We start from the raw sequence: 20,667 nt of genomic DNA, 5'->3' as shown, positions 1-20,667 counted from the left end.
ACTGCATTTTGTGTTCCTTGCACAGTTACTCTTATTTTACTTCTTCCTTTTTAATCAATTTCTTCGGCCCTCTTTTGTTTAATTCTAAAATGTCCCTAATCCTGAGGCTTGTAACTTTTTCTAGCAACTTTGTATAACTTCTTTTTGGATCTAAAACTATTCTTAATTTCTTTTGTTAACCATGGTTGGTCACATTTCCTGTTATTGGAACCAGAATGGAATGTGCAACTGTTGCCATGTAATGCATTCATTCCTTAAACATTAACCATTTCCTACCCACCATCAATTAATGAAGATACACAATTTATCATGGTCAACTCATGCCTCATACCTTCGCAGCTTCCTTTTAGATTTAGGTCCCTGACAGCAGATTGGATTACTTCACTTTTTATCTCAATCAAGAACATCATGTTACGGTCACGGTTCCCTGAAGGACCACACACAAGATTATTTATTAACTCATTTGCCTAGTTGGTTCCTCAACATAATGATTTAAAAAAAGCATCATGTAAACACTTCAGGAATTCATCTGCCACCATATTATTACATAATTTTGTCCAGTCTCTTATGCAAACTATAAAGTCACTCATGATCACCGTACCACCCAATGTGTGTCTCTAATTTCCTGTTGAATGCCATCCCCTACTTAGTTCCAGCAAGACCAATTCCTCATTTAGATATTCTGAGCCAACAGGTTTTCGCACCAATATTCTTTAAAAAAGAAAATCTGCTATCCTTAATCAATCTGGCCTGTATGAGACTCCAGACCTACAATGGAATACAGGACTCTCAATCGCCCTTGAAGCAAACCATTTAGTTCAAGGCCAGTAGTGATGGGCAATAATGATAGCTCTCGCACATTCCATGATAGAATATAGAAAAACAGAAGGATAGCAGATTTCCTTCTGTAAAAGGACACTAGTGAATCAGATAGGATTTCTACATAATCAATGGTTACAAGGTCATCATTTGGCTAGCCATTTTAAATTATATATTTTATTGCATTCAAATACATCTGCCATGGTGGTATTCAAACATTTTTCTCCAGATCATTAGCTTAGGGATCCATCCAGTAACACTACCTCTAGGCCAAGATACTTCAACATATGGTTGATAGCACTGAGAAAACTAACTCCAAATGCCGATATGCTAAACTTGTCATAAATTCATTTTAATTAGATGTTCCATCTGATTAACAAACTTAACAGGCAAGGAAAACAGTGGTCCCATTGTATGACTACTCCATGCTCACACAACTGTTGTTTCATGCATAGACTAATGGAAGAATCTTCAACTTCCCACAAGAGCACATTGATAAAATAGCAGTCAACTCGGGAAAAAGTTGTGTTCTAATATTAGGTCATCCTGCAGCCTAACAACACAAAGAATATCACTACAACAAAAATCCATCTGACGAAATATTCTCTTCCATACTGCTTTAATGCGCTTGGTGGTCATATAGTCTCATCCCAGCTGAAAATGTCCCAAGCTTGCTCCTAAATTTGCTTGCTAAGGCCAAAAGGATGAATGATGTGGGAAAAGCTATCCCACTAGAACAGAGAGATCAATCACACAAGGTGTTATGAACCCAGCTGATGTTACTACTGGACAAGTCAGATCCCAAATTGATATCTGGTTTGATAGATCAGATTTAGTTTTCTTTGAAATTAATGTGGCAATCTTTCATTGATCATTCATTGCTCAATCCTTTGAGTATTGGAGTTGGGAAGTCATGTTGAGGTTGTATAGGACATTGGATACAGTATTCCAGAAGAGGCCTCACCAGTTCTGGTCACCCAGATATAGGAAGGATATTATCAAGCTGGAGAGGGTTCAGAAGAGATTTACCAGGATGTTGCCAGATATGGAAGGTTTGAGTTATAAAGAAAGGCTAGGCTTTTTTCACTGGAGCGTAGGAGGTTGAGAGGCAACTTGATAGAAATTTATAAAATAATGAGAGGTATAGATAGAGTTAATGGTAGTTTTCTTTTCTCTAGGATGGGGGATTTCAAGCCTGGGGTGCAAATTTTTAAGGTGAGAGGAGACAGTTTTAAAAAAAAAGACATGAGCCAAATTTTTTATACAGAGGGTGGTTCATGTGTGGAGTGAACTTCTTGAAGTGGTGGATGCGGGTACAATTACGTTTAAAAAGACATTTGGGTAAGTACATGAATAGGAAAGTTTTGGAGGGATACGGGCCAGGAACAGGCAGGTGGGACTAGTTTAGTTTGGAATTATGTTTGGCATGGACTGGTTGGACCAAACGGTCCGTTTCATTGCTGTATGATATGACTTTAAAAGCACACAAGGTTGCAGATTTCAATTCAATAATAAAAAATTTATAACATAAAAATAGACCTAACCAAATTAACCTAAACACAAGTTTGAAAGATTTCAAAACATAGCAAAATGAAATACCATCTTACTTCCCATTACTATCACTATAAAAGTTAATCATAATTCAGGGAAATGTTCCTTCCCTGTCCAATAATCCGTAGGGTTGACTTACCCACTTCTTCTCCAGCTCCTCTACTGTGAGCTGTGAGGTCTTTTCCCTTGAATGCATGCACAACTTTGAACAATCTGCACAGTTCAAACCAAAAACCCCTGGTGTGCAGTTCACATTCTTTCACTGAGATAACCTATTTCATTAGCTGCTCTAAACGATCTCCATTTTCTAGGAGAGAATGTACTGGTTTCTGACTCAGATTTCCTTCAAACTGAACCAAATCATCCTAGATTCTGCTTCAGCAAATGGCTTAATATTTTCTCTCGCTATTGTAAACCCCAACAATATAAACAACTTTTATTAATATTCCAGGGGTCCTCACAATTACCTGCTCTGTTTAACACATTAGTTTTAAGTCATGGCACTTTGCCAGAAAGACTAATCTGGTTAATGCGTAAACCCCTTCACAAAAATAAACCAACACCACAAACCACTAATTTAATATCCAATTGCAGTGCTGCGACCCCTGTTGTTTATTATACAAATGATTTGGAGGGCAATATAGGTAACCTGATGAATAGGTTTGCAGATGACACATAGATTGGGGTAGCTACAGATAGTGAGGAGGATTACCAGAGGATACTGATAGGCTGGATATTTGGGTGGAGAAATCGCAGATGTAGTTTAATATGGACAATTGCAAGGTGGTGCTTTTTGGAAGATCTAATGCAAGCAGGAAGTATACAGTAAATGGCAGAACTCTTAGTGGCATCAACGTAGAGGGATAGAAGCACACAGGTCCACAGTTCCCTCAAAGTGGCAACACAAGTGGATAAAGTCATCAAGAATGCATATGGCATGCTTGCCTTCATAAATTGGGGCATAGAGAATAAAAATTGGCAAGTTATGTTGCAGCTATATAGAATTTTATTAAGGTCACATTTGGAAGATTGCATACAGTTCTGGTCGCCACACTACCAGAAGGATGTGCAGGCTTTGGGGAGGGTACAGAAACAGTTTACCAGGATGTTACCTGGTTTGGAAGGTGAAAACAAGCTAAGTTTGTCCACTGAACAAAGGATGAGGAGCGACCTGATAGAACTTTGCAAAATTATGAGAGGCGTAGATAGAATGGACAGTCAGTGTCTTTTTCTCCAGTCAATTACTGGGGGACGTAGGTTTATGGTAAAAGAGGGAAAGTTTAAAGAAGATGCGAGAGTCAAGTTTTTTTTTAAAACACAGAGGGTGTTAAGTGCCTGGAATGCACCGCGAGAGGTGGTGGAGAAGACGGATACAATAGCAATATTTAAATAGCATCTTGACAGATATATGAATAGGTGGGGATAGAGTGCTACGGACCATGTAGAGGCAAAATGTTTGTGGTTTAGAAAGGCATCATATATCGGCATAGTCTTGGTAGGTCGAAGGGCCTGTTTCTGTGCTGTACTCTGTTCTTTGGAACTCACGATATTAATGTCTATATACACATACGTTCAACCTTTAAGATGTAAGATTTGAGTGTAACAGCAATTAGAAAAGAAGGAATGCCTTATTCTGCATGTAATCTTGAAGTGATAATGCTGACAACGAAGTGAAAAAAATTTGAACACCCTAAATCAAAGGTTGCTTTCACTGACAAATCTAACTGAAATCTGTTTTGGTGAGCTACTGAAAAAATAGCTTTCCTCCACCCCCACTCTGAATTCAGGTTTTCAGGAAAGGGAGAGAGTTAAGTGGGAGAACATTAACATTTTAAAAGAATCATAGCTGACAAATAGCTCTGACAGTCAAATGGAGTTTTTTTTTTAAATATTGCAACTAGAAAGCTTAATTGCTATGCACAGCTATTGCTTCCAACACCAATTCCAATAACTACAAACCAAACACGTGCTGTAAAACTTTTGTCTGTTTCCTGTCTGAGCCATGAAGCAATTGCTTCCTTCACAACCAAAACCAATCTCCATGCACAAGCAGTGACTAGCCACAGAACCAACAACTCCCAGGATGTAATGAATCACATTTATAACTCATATTTCAGTCAGTATTTTTCTCTGCATTCACTCCTGGGACATGGACATCGCTGGCCGGGTCAGCATTTACCACTCATCCACGTGTCCTAGATAAGGCAACGCAGAGCTGCCATCCTGGACTACTGCAGTCCTCAGTTGGAGGGACACCATAACTTGTTTGGAAAGGAGATCTAGGACTTTGACAGTGCCATAATCTTAACAGACTGGACAAAATAACTGCAGCCAGTTCTCTTCTTCAACACAGCCAGCTTGCTGGACAGCAAAAGCTTTTCCAAAGTTCCACTTGTAACAGTAGCAGCAGATGGCTGCTTAACTCGAGTCTTTTCATTAGCAAGAATGACATGACACCTGACATAGCAAAGAAAATTGAATGCAAGATTTTAACAATTCAGCAGGTTGGTCTGAAATCTGAAGCAAAACTAAAAATCAACCATGCTATTTTTTATCACGTTTGCATTGGCAATTCAAATCCAATTATCATTTGAATCATAGAATCCCTATAGTGTGGAAACAGGGCCTTCAGCCCAACAAGTTCACACCAAACCTCAGAGTATCCCAACCAGACCCATCCCCCTACAACCCACATTTTTCTACTTGCTGTTGGCATGCAAAAATTTATAATCCAAAGCTCAGAAAATTTAATGTTTGAAGGCACCAAAACATACCAATTTTATTATGTCTTAAATGTTTTATTGTAATCTTGGTTTTTCAGCTTCTACATTTTTATTTTTTCCAAAGGGACTACATAAAGTATGTTTAAGTTGTATTTAAATAACATTTCATTTGTAAAAACAAGGAAGAAAAAAGTTTAATAAGTTATTACTGATATTTGTAAACTTATGTCTATATCAAGAGATTCACACTTCAGGATTGTGGTTTATTTCCAGCCCAATCATGCATTTGATATGCTTATCTCTAAAACTCCAGTCACTGTAAATTTGCCTACTTAATGATTTCAGATTTGTCTTCAAAATCAGTACAAAAGAGTATGAATAATTCATACTAAACAGAGCAATGTAATGCTGTGTTCTCTCAAAAGTAGTAAAGCATTTTTCTGTTAAAGACTATACAAATGTCAGAAACATGAAGTATAACAAAAACTGTTAGGAATACGCAGAAGATACAGCATCAATAAATCCTTCGGGTCTTCATTACTTAAAGACTTTTCGTAGTAAAGAACAACATGAATGGCAATGTTAACTTGATATGTATTTTTTTGCAGGGCTTTTACTGAAGTGCCATTCTTGTTGTCAGAGAAGCAGAATAAATTTTGCATATTGATCCACAAGTATTCCCTGACCTGCTGAGTATTTCCAGCATTTTTCATTCACTTGTGTTCACAGGTGTTGATAACTATTAGCCTGAACATGCACATGCAAATTATAGGGACTTGATAATTGTTTTAAAGCTATATCTAAATTTTACTGTTTGAAATAATAATTTCCAGTTTTACACAGAGTGCACATATGATGGATATATCCTGATGAAATCCAAATGGTTGTGCTCCTGAGGATTAAAGTGACAAATGTTTTGACTGCTTTACAACAACAGTACTATGAAGATTAAAGTCCAGTAGACAGTAGAGTGACCGGTTTGCTTCAAATGACAAGTTTATAATTACAAACATTTTCTCTCCCCATAACAATATGGGATAAAGTTTTTTGTAGACAAACCATACTGAAGAAATTTTTCACTTGTCTCCGAAAAACGTTACACAAAATGTTAAATGTGCATAAATTGCCAGTTCGTGTAGGTACCACTTTCTCTGCTGAATAGCAGTTGGCCCGACAAGGAAATCACAGATTGTCACAGGAACACAACTGTGCATCTTGATAAACTGAGATCTCAGACAAAACGTGCATCAAGATCTGAACAATTAGAAACAGTTAAAAAGAGTTTATTTTTAAAGATAATTTTAGTTGTATTTTATTACATAGTCTGCCCCAAATCACTTCATAACTTGGTATTAGTGTCAAATATCCACTAAAAGTATTTTAAGTAATGCAATACATCGTGTAACAAAATATATCTGTTACAGAGTACTAAGCCCTTTCAAAAAGTTTGAAGTTTACGCATTAACAGTCAACACCAAAACAAAAATCTACATCTCAGACTTAAAAGATGAATAACTGAAGGAATTCTACATCAACATATACAAAAGAAACAGCTTGCATGAATACTTTAATCATCAACTGCAGATAATAAACATTTAACTGTGCTGAATTCAGATATTTCACCATCAAACTGAGTGCAGTATAGTGCAAGCTTCTACATTTGCAAGAAAAAGCTTGAATGTAAAAGATAATATCACATTTAAAGTTTTTGGAAAATTCTTATTGAAGCAACATACTTTGTCAGCAAAATAAAGTGCCAATTTTGAAAAACGTACATCATAGAAAAATGGTACACCTTAACAAAAGAACTGCAAGTTTAAAAAAAGCCATTCCGTTATATTACAGAATATCTGTAGGATGCAAGCTGAAGGGCAGGATCTTAGTCTAACTCATTTTGAAAATCTTCCTTAAATTTATGTACCCTTTGTACACTGGTCTTTCCCAAGTATGTTTGGAAAGATTAGATTTTCAAATTGTGGTTTTAGTCATCTTACTGTTTCACATAATTGGAAGTAACATGACTTCCTAGATTACTTCACGAAATGGATCTGGTACACAGAAAATTAAACTTAGTTTCTCTTGGGTGCAAGCTTTCTTTCTTTCTTTCTCTCTGTTTCAACAGCTGAATGCACAAGAAGGGGTACAGAAAACTGCACCACAGATTTTCTATTGACACTCCACGTATTCAGCTGATAAGCAACAGAAAATTGAGTTGAGAAAAGTTGTTTCTCAGGATTCGAAATCAATACAATCTTCAAAAAATATCAGCTGGCTCAGTAACCTCGTGCAGTCATGATATTTAATAATCAAAGGACTCAATGCACAGCTCTATCAAAAATCTATTCCATAATGTAACTGATTGGCAACTTTGAAGTCTAAAAAACTCAGTAAATCAGAGTGTGAGCTTAATAAAAGTTGTGTATACTAAATGCAATTCTTAATTCAAGTCAGGGGTGAGGGGTCATCTCAACTGACTTTAGATTATTGATTCTGTGACCAAATCTGTTAAACAAAAACCTTCACACTGATGTATATACAGTGTTCACCACATCGCTGCATACAAGCACAATTTGAGACATTCGCAAGCTCAATTACAGCCAAAAAATTTGGAGCATCAGCCAAATGGAACTCAGTGGAACTCATTTACTTGGGTGTCAAACTGGAGAAAGTGTATAATTCCTGGTAGTTCAAAAAAAACTACACCATTGCTGAATAAATACAGCGATTACAAATGAAAATAGGTTAAACAGTGCAGTTAAGTATTAAAATAATTATATTTCATGCTACTCCACATTACTAATTAACCAGCCAAAGAGAAAAACATACTCTACTAAAACACAAGACAAAGGAACATAAGGAAGTAAAGTCATTCTTATCAAAAAAAGCTATCAATTTAGCAGAGCTCAGCTTCCTCCAAAAATGTTGCAATCAAAATTTGGATTTTGCCAAGTGTTACAGCTGATTATTTTTCTCTCAATTCTCAGTTTAAAATACCAGTTGTTCCAGCAGATGGAAACAACACTGTCCATCAAAGTGGTTTCTCAGTGGGTCAATGTAAGAAACAGCAACTGAGTATGGTTAAAGCTGCGGCTATAAAGAGAAGATAAAATCTAATGTGATTTGTTGCTACATCTTTGATATTACCACAAAGTGAACCACACTATCACAGTTGATAATTACTGTTTCCTGGCACTGGACATCAAAACACCTTTGAAAGACTAAATTTATTCTCTATAATTGGCATTTAGAAAATAATGGAATACTGCCTCTGTTGATGTTTGCTTTTACAAGTACTTCACATCATGAAAATAGCTGCTGCATACCGATGTTATTAAAAATGCATAAGCCAAAGGACAATCTCTACTGCACACATTCACCACAAACTTATAATACAGGATGCAACTATTAGGATATTTTCAAACTTAATTTAGCTTTTTAAAATATGCTAATCGAATCAATTTTACAAAAGCGAAAGCAAAAGATGGACAGTTTTGTACAGGACTATGCCTCTGTTACCAGACAAATTACATGTTATCTAGATGGCAATAAAACTGTAAAACTTTACCAGTGTACAAAGGGTTGGTTTCCTTGTAACACACTTGTCATGGCACTACATGGTCTAAGGAATTCTCATTTCCCATTCACCTCTGTCTCCTCCAGCCTCCCTGCCAACTTGCTCACATGCTTGCATTTGTTAAAGATATTCAGCTGGTTAAATTTATTCACTGCTTCCAGACAATTAAAACAAACGTGAATGCCAGGTTTCAGTTAATGACCTTATAGCTCAATGTTTTAAGAGCAACCCATGAGGCTTTCAAAAGAACTAATTTAATCCAACTAAATAAGCATTTCATTAACTGAATACTTGTGTGTCTCACTTAAAAAGTCTTACCAAATTTAATTACACCATAGAAAATAATACATAACATGGTACTTAGTCTTACGTCAATGTTAGTATAAACGTCGGAACGGAAATTCCTCAGCCAAATTGATTTAAGAAGATTGTTATCATACTAGTAACTGGAAATCACCGTACTCCAAATGTGATCATGCAATTCAGATTTCCAATTGGCAGCAAAGGTTTTATTGGCCATATATACTGACAAATGGTGTGCTCTTGACCATGAAAGAAAGCAATTAAATTACAATTTCTCCAAATCCACTTTCAAGTCAGTCGGTCTAATGAGGTAATGATGTTAATTCCATGCAAGTCAACGGAGCATAATTAATTCATATCAGCTTGTTCTGGCAGTTTGCAAATCACCATACTGCTATGAATTGAGCTGATTAATTTTTAAACAGAGCATTCTTACTGCTACGTGCTGCAAGAGAGAGTAATAAAAGGTCATCAGCTTGAAAAGCTAACTATTTCTCTCAACAGATGCTGCTTAAGTATTTCCAGAACGGCCTGTTTTATTTCAAATTTCCAACAACTGCAGCAGTTCACAGCTTTCCATAAAATGCTTTTGGAGTTGCACAAATAAAGGATTAATATCAGTTTCAGCTCTTTTCCTAATGAGGCAACATTTTAGTAGCAAAGTTGGGACAGGTAAAGGAAAGGGAAGTTACCTTTTATATGTAATCTGTACTACCTGAATTGCATTAAAGACATCAATTCAGAAGGGAAATTCCTCTACAATATATTAACTGATATTTGGTGTGGAATAAAACACTGTTGCCCAAAATAATCTTTCGTCAGCTCAATGCTATTTGAAAGAATGACTTCAGACTTATTTACTAAACATATTACCACCTGAGGGAGAGCTCCATAAAATGTTATGTTATTTGAGATTAAATAAGATATTTAGGACATGACAAGAGATTGGAGAGGAGATCTATAAGTTTGCAACATAAAACATTTCCTTCATTAAGGTTCCATCTAGACGTGCAACATTAAATTCAACTTGTCTGCATTGTTTGGGTCAGACATTCAGTTTTGATTTTGTACAAGCCATTGTTCAAATTACAAAGCTTCAAGATTCTTCTTAAATCTGACCAATGTTAATGTTTGACAGTAATATATGCCTAAACTTTCACCTGGCCAAATCTGAATGTTCTTTCTCCCACTTTTAAATCATAATTGCTGCATCCAAACATGAATATTTACAGCAGTTTTCAAATGAAATTTCAAACTTAAAATATTTAGGTAAACAGACAGAATAATGTAAATGGAAGGCAGCAAGATTTATTTATTTTTGTGCAGCCAGAAAGTAAATCAACTAAAAATTACAGTCAAGAATTATATTTTTCAGCCAACATGTGTATCAGCAAAAGATAGAGTACAAACCATTAGTATATCCAACATTCAGGCACAACTTTTGTATTAAGGTTTGTCGGTATAATTTATGGCTAATTGTCGTAGGACATTTGTGTGAAGTTAATTCACCTCAAAAGCAGTTCATTTGAAGTTCTACCCCAATTATTTAAATACCAAAGCTGACATTTCACTTCTTAATCACTGCTGTCTTCATCATCATCTTCATCTGATAAATTTCTAGGGGACTGGAGGGAGCCACGGTAAAACTCAGAACGATTTGGCAGAGTTGCAGTCAGCTGGCCAGTAGAGAGCAGATCATAGCAGAAGGAGCAGACACGTACTGGTTTGGAGGATTGGCTGGGAAGAAGAAACCGTTTTTCTGAACAAGGCCCACACACAACAAATCCACATTTTCGGCAATGATGTCGACGACTGACTGGTGTGAATTTGACTTTCTGACAACGCATGCATATATTTGCCTCTGAATCAGGCACCCAAACAGCAGCGTGCTCATTACTGGGTACTTTCCCACTTTTTGATAACAAATCAGTAACACACTTGTTAATATGATTCATCCATTCAGATTTCTCAGTGGCAGTAGCAGCATAAACAGCAAAAGATTTGGTCGGTGTCTTAATAAGCCAGCCATTACGCAACTCACCGTCATCTTCGATGGAATCAATTGTAACATTCTCCAATGGAATTATATGCTGTTTGTTGTACTTTTTCTTTTGGATGACAATATTACCATAAACAAGGATGTCATTGAACAAGAAAAACTGCCTTGCTTTCGGCTTCTTTCGACAAAGCTTTGTAAGAACACCTTCGCCTATAAGTACTCGACCGGGAATAGTTAGAGGTTGGCCAGCTGCTCCAAAACAACTTTCAACCATGCCAATGCGTCGAGCATTTGCCTCACTGTTTGCTAAACGGTCCACCATCTTGTTCTCTGTAAGGGAGAAAGACATGAATTACATGGTATATTTAAATAGAACTTATATTTGACTTAGTTTCTTTCCAGGATAAATGATCTTTACGAGTGACAAAACCCATTAAAAAATGGTAATCTACAGCATCCACTTCTACAGCCAAAAGCAGGTATTTACAAGACAAGACATCAAGAATAAAAATTATAAATGAAGATGTAAGAAAAAAGCTACTGGAGTATATCTGGACAGTACATAATGAAAAAATGGCAAATGCATTAAATCCAAATAGATTGTTAGGCAATTAAACACGCAACTAAGAACAATGATGGAACCAGAACCCTAAGCAGCATTTAAAACCGGACAAATATCTGGGGGAAAATGATGGGAAGGGACCATGTGGATAGCTCTTTTAGCAAGTTAGCACATGCCTGATGGACTAAATGACCTCCTTTTGCTCTATAACTGTATCAACTGAATATTTCCAAACAGTCAACCATAGTAATTTTGATTTACGTAAATATCCATTGCACAAAATGAGCTTTGGATCCTTAATCAGGAGCAATATACAAACTGGATCGTTTCAAATTCTTCACGTAATTTTACATATGATTTGGTAGCATTAAAAAAGACTTACCTACTTCAACCTGATAGAAATGACATCTGTCCAAATTCTTATCTTTCCTCAAGTATAATAGGACTCAAAAATCTGCTTCAAAAGCTCTACTCAAAATTTTAGTCTGTGCATTCTCGTCACAACTTATATTTAAATCAGTGCTACCACCTATAGTTAAGACATCAAACCATTAAAAACAATTAAGGGCATATGGTCAAATGCTTTGTCAAAGAGGCAGAAGTTAAGGAGCATCTTAAAACGAACAAAGTAGTAGAAAGGAGATGTTTAGTTGGGAACAAAACATTTTTATTCATTCACAGCTAGGCCATCATTTATCACCCATGCCGAATTGCTCAGAGGCCAGTTCAGAGTCAACCACATTGTTGGGGGTCTGGAGTCACATTTAGACCACTTGCCTTCTCTAAAAGATATCAGTGAAGCTTTGTAAGAATGGTTGTGCGCGTGCGGGCTTCCCTTAATCAAAGGTGCAGGAAGTCTTTTGACAGAGGGCAACGTCCCTGGCTCTGACTGAAAATTGCAATTTATTGCTCCCCTCTTTCACACATTTACATTATCTCTTTAGAAGTTACAGTACTATTCAATCTGCTGCTGTTTCCCCTTTCAGGAAGGTTTTTTTCTGTTGATAACTCAAATACCCCATTTCTCTTGTACGTTACTACAACAGAAGACTTCACATTCACTTTCTGATGAAAGGCCATTCACCCTAAACTCTGCTTCTCTCTACAGAAGATGCCTGAACCATTGAGTATTTCCAGAATTTTGTTTCTTTTCAACAATTTATTTCAGCTTAGCTGCTGGATTGCTGTTTAACCCTACGCATCCAATTTTGTTACACTCATCTGAAACAACCTGGAACTTATCACAAGCGTGATGCGATTTTTCAGCATCGGTTAGGAATTGCTGTAAGGAACTTGGTGAAATATCAGCAAGCATTGTGTTTCAATGCAACAAGTATTTTCTTATGGCAGAATTAATTTGATGCGATTCTTAGAAAACAATGCAACGCTCACCAAAGATGGATGCAGCATTCTTCAGTTAAAACACAGAACAATACAGCACATAACAGGCCATTCAAACCCACCAAATCTTTGGTGACCATGATGGCCATCTGAACATATCTCATTTGCCTGCAAATGGTCCATATCCGTCTAACTTCATGTATCTAAATGCCTCTTAAATGTTGCTATCTACCACCTCCCCTGGCAGTGTGTTCCAGGCACGTACCACCCCTTAAACCTATGCCCCCTAGTATCTGACATTTCCACTTTGAGAAGGCTGACTATGCACTCAATCCATGCCTCCTTTTATATAGTTCTGTCAGGACAGCCCTCAGCCTGCAAAGCTCAAGCAAAAACAATCCCAGTTTGTCCAACCTTGCCTTATAACTAATAGTCTCCAATCCAGTAAACCACTTTTGCACTCCCTCCAAAGCCTCCACAGCCTTCCTAAAGTGTGGTGACAAGAACTACACACTATACTCCAAATTTGGCCTGACTAAAGTTTTATACAGCAGCAACATGACTTGGCAACTTTTATACACACTGATGTTTAATGACATTAACCTATAGAGTTAATCAAATTTGCCATGCCCCTAGTCTCCAGTTGAAAGGCAAACAATTGAAATTAACCTATCCTAGCCATGAATTGAGATTTACCATCCAAAACAACTGGCATACAAGGCTAGCAGAATTTATTCATGGCATACCGCTTTAAAACAATGGGGAACATTTCAGCCCAGTGGGAAGCACATGCTAGGGAGACCAGTAGCAGGCTTAAATCAGTAGTTCAACTGACCAATCCTTCATGTAGATTAAGTTCAAGGATCCAGCTGAAACAAGCACATTCTGCCAGCCAAGTCTTCCAGTTCCAGTTTTCCAAACATGTATTTCCAGTCAATTCATGGATATTAGGGACTTAACCTCTGGTAGAATCAATTCAAGAACAAATTATTTCATGGGATATGGTGGTTGTGAACCACATTCTTGGACTGCTGCAAGGGCAGGTGAACACAAACAATGGCTTGCTCTATTAATCATTTGAAGAAAGAATCCTGGAACTGTAAGATCACATGAAATTGCATGTACAAACAGTTCTCAATTGCACACTGCAGACTTATACTAACGCAAGAGAAACTATGATAGAACGTGTATGAAAAGTTCTATTCCTAACACGAGTTTAATGGGCCAGGAAGAAGGGAATGGCTTTCAGTGAGTCGCATATCACTGGGTAGTATGGAAATTTCAATTTGAAACTCCAATAGAAGCAGTGAGTGGATGATCCATCTCAGCATTTTCCAGAGGTTCTCTCTATCATAGAAGCAAACATTCAGCCAATTCAATTCACTCTACATGATATCAGGGTACAACTGAAGGCACTGGATACTCCAACAGCTGTGAGCCCCAACAACATTCTGACAATAGTACTAAACACATGCACTCCAGACTTTCTGCACCCTAACCAGTTACAGCATTGGTCTCTACCAGACATGGAAAATTTCCCAGGTACCCTCTGTATACAGAAAGCAGCCACAGGGAACACCATCACCTGCAAGATCCTATTCAAGACATTCACCACACTGACTTGGGAATATGTCAGTGTTCTTTGGTGACACTGGATGAAATTTCTCGAAGTCCCAACCTTATGTATTGTGGGGGAAACTACACCAAATACATTGCAGCAGTTCGAGAAGGCTGCTTTCACTAACACATTCTCAAGGATAAATATGGATGGGCAATAAATGCTGCCCAGCCAGCAACACCCGCATGGGTGAATGAATTAAAACAAAACTAACCTAGGAATTATTATGCCCATCAGTTGAACATCTGTGATGAGAAGTTAGTAGAATGCATTACTTGGATCAGACATACCAAACATTTGGTCAGTTATGAACAGATCAGTGAAGATGAGTTTGGATTTGTGAAGTACATGTCGTGCCCAACTGAAACCGAGTCAAGTATTTCAAGAAGGTTATGACCATGGCAGACAACAGCTATTATATTAATAGACTCCCAGAAGGAAATTAAAAAGTTTCCATTCCAAGGCATTAAAAGCGTCAGCACACTGCCACTTGTTCAATCTCTTGACACGAGTACAGAATTGGCTGGAAATTGAAAATTGGATGAAAACAATAGGTATCTACTCAAATTGTAAAGACATAATCTATGATGTCTCCAAAGAATCTGCACTGGGGCTTTCAACATTTTACTATACTGATAGATGATTTTCATCAATGTTGAAAGCTGTATATCTAGATTTGCTGATGACATCAAGTTAGGCAATATAGTAGTGTAAAAGCTGCCATTGGACAATGAGCACTTAAATGAGATTACAAAAATGTGTCAGGTGGAGGTCAATATAGATGAGGAAGAGGATGATCCTCTGCCTCAACTCCACTTCCAACAATTCTGAGACCAGAAGTCTGCATATGGTCTACTCCTAAACCTTTTCTACCATTCCTAAGCAGCAAAGGCAATTCAGTCTTCAGCTTGCTCTGATGTTCAGTTGGTCATGTTTAATCTGATCATACTTCCAACTGCCCACTTTAGTTCCACAATCCTTAAAACAATCATTAGAAAAATGTGACAATCTCAATTTGAAGTTTCAATTGGCCAGTTAAGCCAAGTTATTTTCTAGTCAAGATTCAAAATTTTCACAATCCTTTGTTGAAAGAAATACAATCTGACACGGTCCTAGAGTAGGATGGCTCTATTTTTAAGGTTTTGTCCTTCCATCAGGATTTACCACAAGAGGAAATCATTTATCAATCTACCCATCAGTCAAAAACACTCATAGGACCATAAGATGTAGGAGCAGAAGTAGGCTGGTCAGCTCATTAAGACTGCTCTGCCATTCAATGAGATTATGGCTGATCGGAATCCTCACCTCCATTTTCCTGCCTTATGAGCATAACACAATTCCCTTACTGATTAAATATATTTTATGTTTATAATTTTAATGACCTCAACAGCCCTGTGCAGTAAAGAATTCCACAAATAAATTAACCTCAGATGTACTCTGAGGAGGAGTTGCATATTAAATGTGTGACTGCTTATTTTGAGATTACATCCTCTGGTCTTAGATTCTCCCACAAGGGGAAAGCCCTCTGTATCTACTCTGTCAAGTGCCCTAATAATTTTTTACGTTTCAATAAGGTCATATCGTATTCTTATGAACTTCAACAAGTAGAAGCCGATCCTATTCAAGCTCTCCTTATAAGAAAATACTTCATACATGAAATCAACTAGCGAACCTCCTCTGGACTCTCTCTCCAATCCCAGTTTATCTTTCCTTAGAAACACTGTTCACAGTACTCCAGCTGTGGTCCGACTAGTGGCTTTTTTAATTTTAGCAAGGCCTCATTTTTATACACCATTCCCTTCAAAATAGAGACCAACAATCCATATACACTCCCATTAGCTGACTCAACTTGGATAACTTGTGATTCAAACATAAGGTTCCCCCACATCATGTGCTGCAGCTTTCTGCGGTATTTCTCTATTTAAATATTCAGCTCTTCTATTCATGATGCTAAAGTGCACAACATCTCATTATCCCACCTTATATTCTGCCAAGTTCTTGCTCACTTGCTTAGCCTGTTTATATCCCTGTCCAGACTCCTGTATCATCTTCACTTCTTGCCTTATTTGTGTGTCATCTGCTGGTTACAGTACATTCACTTCAGATCCAAGTCATCGATATAAATTAGAAATAATTTTGGCCCCTGCAATGATCCTTGTGGCTCTCCACTAGTTACAGGTTGTTATCCTTTAAAATGCCCCTTTTATCCCAACTGTGTTCTACTAATTAGCCAATCCACTATCAGTGCTAATTTACAACCCCCTTTACCAAGAGAGTATCTTATTAAACTACCTTATGTGCAGTACCTTATCAAAAGCTTTCTGGAAACCCAAATATCTGTGCCAGATCCTTTTCATCGCTCCTGCTTGTTACCTTAAAAAACTGTCATAGGTTTGTTGGGCATCACTTCCTCTTCATGAAACCATGCTACTCTGCTTGGATTTATGTATTTCTAAATGCTCTGCTATTATATCATTTATAATACACTCTAGCACATTTCCCAACAAGAGATGTTAACTTAACTGGCACAAAAACAAACTGCTGGAGAAACTCAGCAATCTGGTAGCATCGCCGACAGAAAACAGAGTTAACATTTGAGCAAGGCAAGGAGGGAACATGGCAAGTTCAGTTAGCTGAATATTGGTTTCTGATGCAGAGTGATGACAATTCCTTCACGGGCTGAGGTTTCCATGAAGGACCCTCCCGAGGCATAGTGACCATCGGGTTAAACCACAAGCAGTTGACTCTCACAAATGACAGAACAGATCTATAGTCTGGTAAGACTATGGTAACATTATTTTAAAGGGGCACTGGACTTGAAACTAACTTAGTTTTGTGTGTAAAGCATGACATCATATTGGTGCAAATTACACACAAGGATTTTAAGCATGTTTAGACTATATACAGTTTTAAAGTTTTAATATTAAAGGTCAAATAGTGAGTATCAGATACATTGGTGAATTTGTATTTTGAATCCAAATCCTACAGATCTTAAAAATCTAAGATTTTTCTGGATCCTCTGTAAAACGCCCAATTTTATAGGCAGAGCAATCAAGATAAAAGGAGAATAAAATATTTACAAAGTTATAATCTTTTCCTGGTAGAAATTGAGATTCAATTTTCAGTAACAAGAGTAAAGAATCTTTCTTGTAGCAAGGGCCAAATGCGTCGATCTTCATAACAGATCTGTCAACTAAAGAGGTCATCTGACATAAATAGAAATGATGATACAATGTTAAATGTTTAAACAAGATAAAGCTCTATAAAACTGATTAGCTTGCAATCTTTACATTGAGTACACTTTATCCACTTGCTTCAGTGCTCACTGCAGCAAATATCTATTGAAATGGACACAGTAAATTTAAAAATGTTTCAAACACAACTGATTTGGGAACAATGTTCCAGAAGCAAATTTTCTTTTTATCTATTCATAAGACATGGGCGTTGCTGTCTAGGCCAGCATTTACTTCCCCCAATTGCCCAGAGGGCAGTTAAAGTCAATCACAATGCTGGACTAACGTAGAACAGACGAAGGAAGGACAGCAATTTCCTTTCCTAAAATATATTAGTGAACCAGATGGGTCTTTCTGACAATCCACAACAGTGTTATGGTCATCGAATCTCAATTACAGATTTCTTAATTCAAATTCCACCATTTGCCATTGCAGGATTTGAACTAGAGAACATTGCCTAGGTCTCTGATTTAATAGTCTAGCGATAATATCTCTACTCCAGCGTTGTCCCTAACCGCAAACATTAACTTTTGCTTCTATCCAAAGATACTGCCCGATTTGCTTAATATTTAAAATAAAAATATTCCGGCTCCAACAGGTTGCTTTCTCTAGCTCTAAACAACAGTAATCTGAAGTAAATCTAGGCAATCTAAATTTTATGTTAATACAGAGCAGCACAAACTCATCTGTTGACAAAATGTCTCAAATTTTGGTGAAGCAGCATATAGTTTGCAGATACGCAAGCCATGTGGACAGACTTAACATTGAGTTCAATTTGACGCGTGTTCTGAACAAACAGCGTCAATATAGTTTTATGAATGAGAAGTTGACAACCTTTAGACAAACTTAGGAGATTTTTGAGATTGCAATAAGTCAGGCGTTCTGAAGCATAGTCAGGGCAGTAAGAAACAAATGAGAAGGAAAAATCGTTCAATTTCAAATTTGACATTTTTAAAATTTACAATGATGAAAGCCGTAAGGAATGAGGTTTCACTTTGTCATTGTTAATTTTCAGTACCTAAGATTGACTGGCAAAAATTAGTCCTTAGTATATTTTTAAACAATACTTAGACTGGAAGTCTTAATTTTGTCAGGTTTAGTTCATACCTGCCTCACAAATAGAGCATCTGTATGCCAATCAAGGGTAAAGGAAACAGCAAGATGCCATTTGAACATAACTAACAGCAGAGCAATGTAATTTACACACCTTTTGAATTCAGCCTCTCACCTCAAATTGCTCCAACATTTTTTTGTAAGTAATGGCAATCATTAGCTTTAACATTATGTCGGCACAAAAGAGATGTTCTCAAAGCTGACAAATTTGCATCATCTAGTCACTCAGCAATAATAGATTCACAGCCAAGGAAAATGTATTTAAGTATTGCTATTTCTGTATAATTCATTATTATTTAGACAAGGAAGAAAAAACTAGAAGGGCAGTTGCTGTTGTAATGCAGAAAATACGGAGCCAAATTGGACACAGCAAGGTCCTACATTGAAAGTGCAATAGTGACCAGAAATTTATTTTAGTGATATCAGTGGAATTATAAGCCATTAGAACATTGTATTCTTTACGATGGTGCACAGGAACTTTTAAATCTACCTGAGAAATTAGACAGCGGCTCAGCTTAGCATCTCATCTGAAAAGTGGTACTTCAGATAGTGTTAAACTTCAGTGCTGCACTGGAGCATTGACCTAGATTTGATGCACAGGATTCTTGAATGGAACTTGAACTCAATTCTGACACAGACAAGACAGAGTCCTACCATTGAGCCCGATCTTATTAACTTGACAGCTAACTTACCTTATTGATTACAAACAGAGTTCAAGAACATTACAAATTGCATCATAATGACACAAAGACGTATTAGTTTCAACACAACAGCCATGTATATGAAGAATCTGTTTCTTCCCCTTCCTTAAATACATGATAAATGCATTTAAAACAGAGAAATACTTTGCTGGTTCAGAGCTCAGCTAGAGGCCAAAAGAAAAGTTAACAGCACTACTGCCTCAAGAAAAGTCTGAACAAAGTACATTGTGTACTAATTCTTAGGTTTTTGTCGATCAATGAAAATGCAAGTTAGCCGCAATGCTGTTATTTAAAAAGAAACATATAATGGGTTGAAGCAGAACAATATCTAGATGGATGCACTCAAAAGCAGGAATGTTAGAAGTGTATACTTAACATTACTATCTTGGGAGATCAATAGAGAACAAGTAAAGGGTTGTCAAGTTTTCATGTTATCCAAAGCCATAAAAGACGCAGCAATGCAATTATGAACACTGTCCTTTTGCACTTGGGTTATGCTTGAAAATATTACAAAACTATATTACACCAAAAATGGCTGAAATTCCCTTTCTAGTACAGATTGAAATGATAAAAGAAATATAAATTAACTAAAAACATTCATAAAATTAAGAAAGCACTTAATACTCTTCCAGTATAGTGCTAGTATTGATATACTTTGTTAACCTGCTCACAACACTGTCTAATCTTAACGTAAGTTTTAAGATTCATACAAAAGATTTAAAGCAGGATATAAGCTTAAAAATGGAGCTTTATTAGTATGAAGTAAACACTGATAAATTCAGAGCTGAAAAACTGGTAGGTCTTGACTTTCTCCAAACTGAAGAATCTAGGCAACGGATATTGTTTCACTGTGAAAGCATGCAAGGGACTGAGCCACACTGTTGTTGCAAATTAAACTGTCATGTATTTATTTGCAAATCTCAGTCATAGTGTCGTACAGCATGGAAACAGACCCTTTGGTCTAACGAGTACACACTGATCATTTTACAAAACTAAACTCGTCCCACTTGGCTGCTTTTGGCCTATATCCCTCCAAACCTTTCCTATTCATACATTTATCCAATAATATATTTAAACATTGTAACTGTACATTCATATGCAAGCTTTCCATAATTTACCCTAGATCCTTC

The 20,667-nt window shown here is 36.9% G+C and overlaps 1 protein-coding gene across 6 annotated transcripts in view; it reads right to left on the bottom strand.

Annotated features, from left to right (window-relative positions):
• Positions 1 to 10,258: 10,258 nt before the first annotated feature.
• Positions 10,259 to 20,667, bottom strand: part of plekhf2 (pleckstrin homology domain containing, family F (with FYVE domain) member 2) — a 34,893-nt gene continuing 24,484 nt past the window's right edge. For 5 of the 6 annotated variants that reach the window (XM_048595880.1, XM_048595881.1, XM_020524322.2 and 2 more), the window contains exon 2: positions 10,259 to 11,299. In XM_048595880.1, the coding sequence (XP_048451837.1) occupies positions 10,545 to 11,291 (747 nt within the window). In that variant the 5' untranslated portion in view covers positions 11,292 to 11,299 and the 3' untranslated portion in view covers positions 10,259 to 10,544. Of the gene's footprint in view, positions 11,300 to 17,570; positions 17,660 to 20,667 lie in introns of those variants that run through there. The other variant, XM_048595882.1, reaches the window with a different exon arrangement.

The sequence above is a fragment of the Rhincodon typus genome, chromosome 4, assembly GCF_021869965.1.
Source record: "Rhincodon typus isolate 14 chromosome 4, sRhiTyp1.1, whole genome shotgun sequence".
Lineage (NCBI taxonomy): Eukaryota > Metazoa > Chordata > Chondrichthyes > Orectolobiformes > Rhincodontidae > Rhincodon > Rhincodon typus.
The sequence above is the reverse complement of the archived record's forward strand: the minus strand, read 5'-3'. Positions and strand labels throughout refer to the sequence as shown.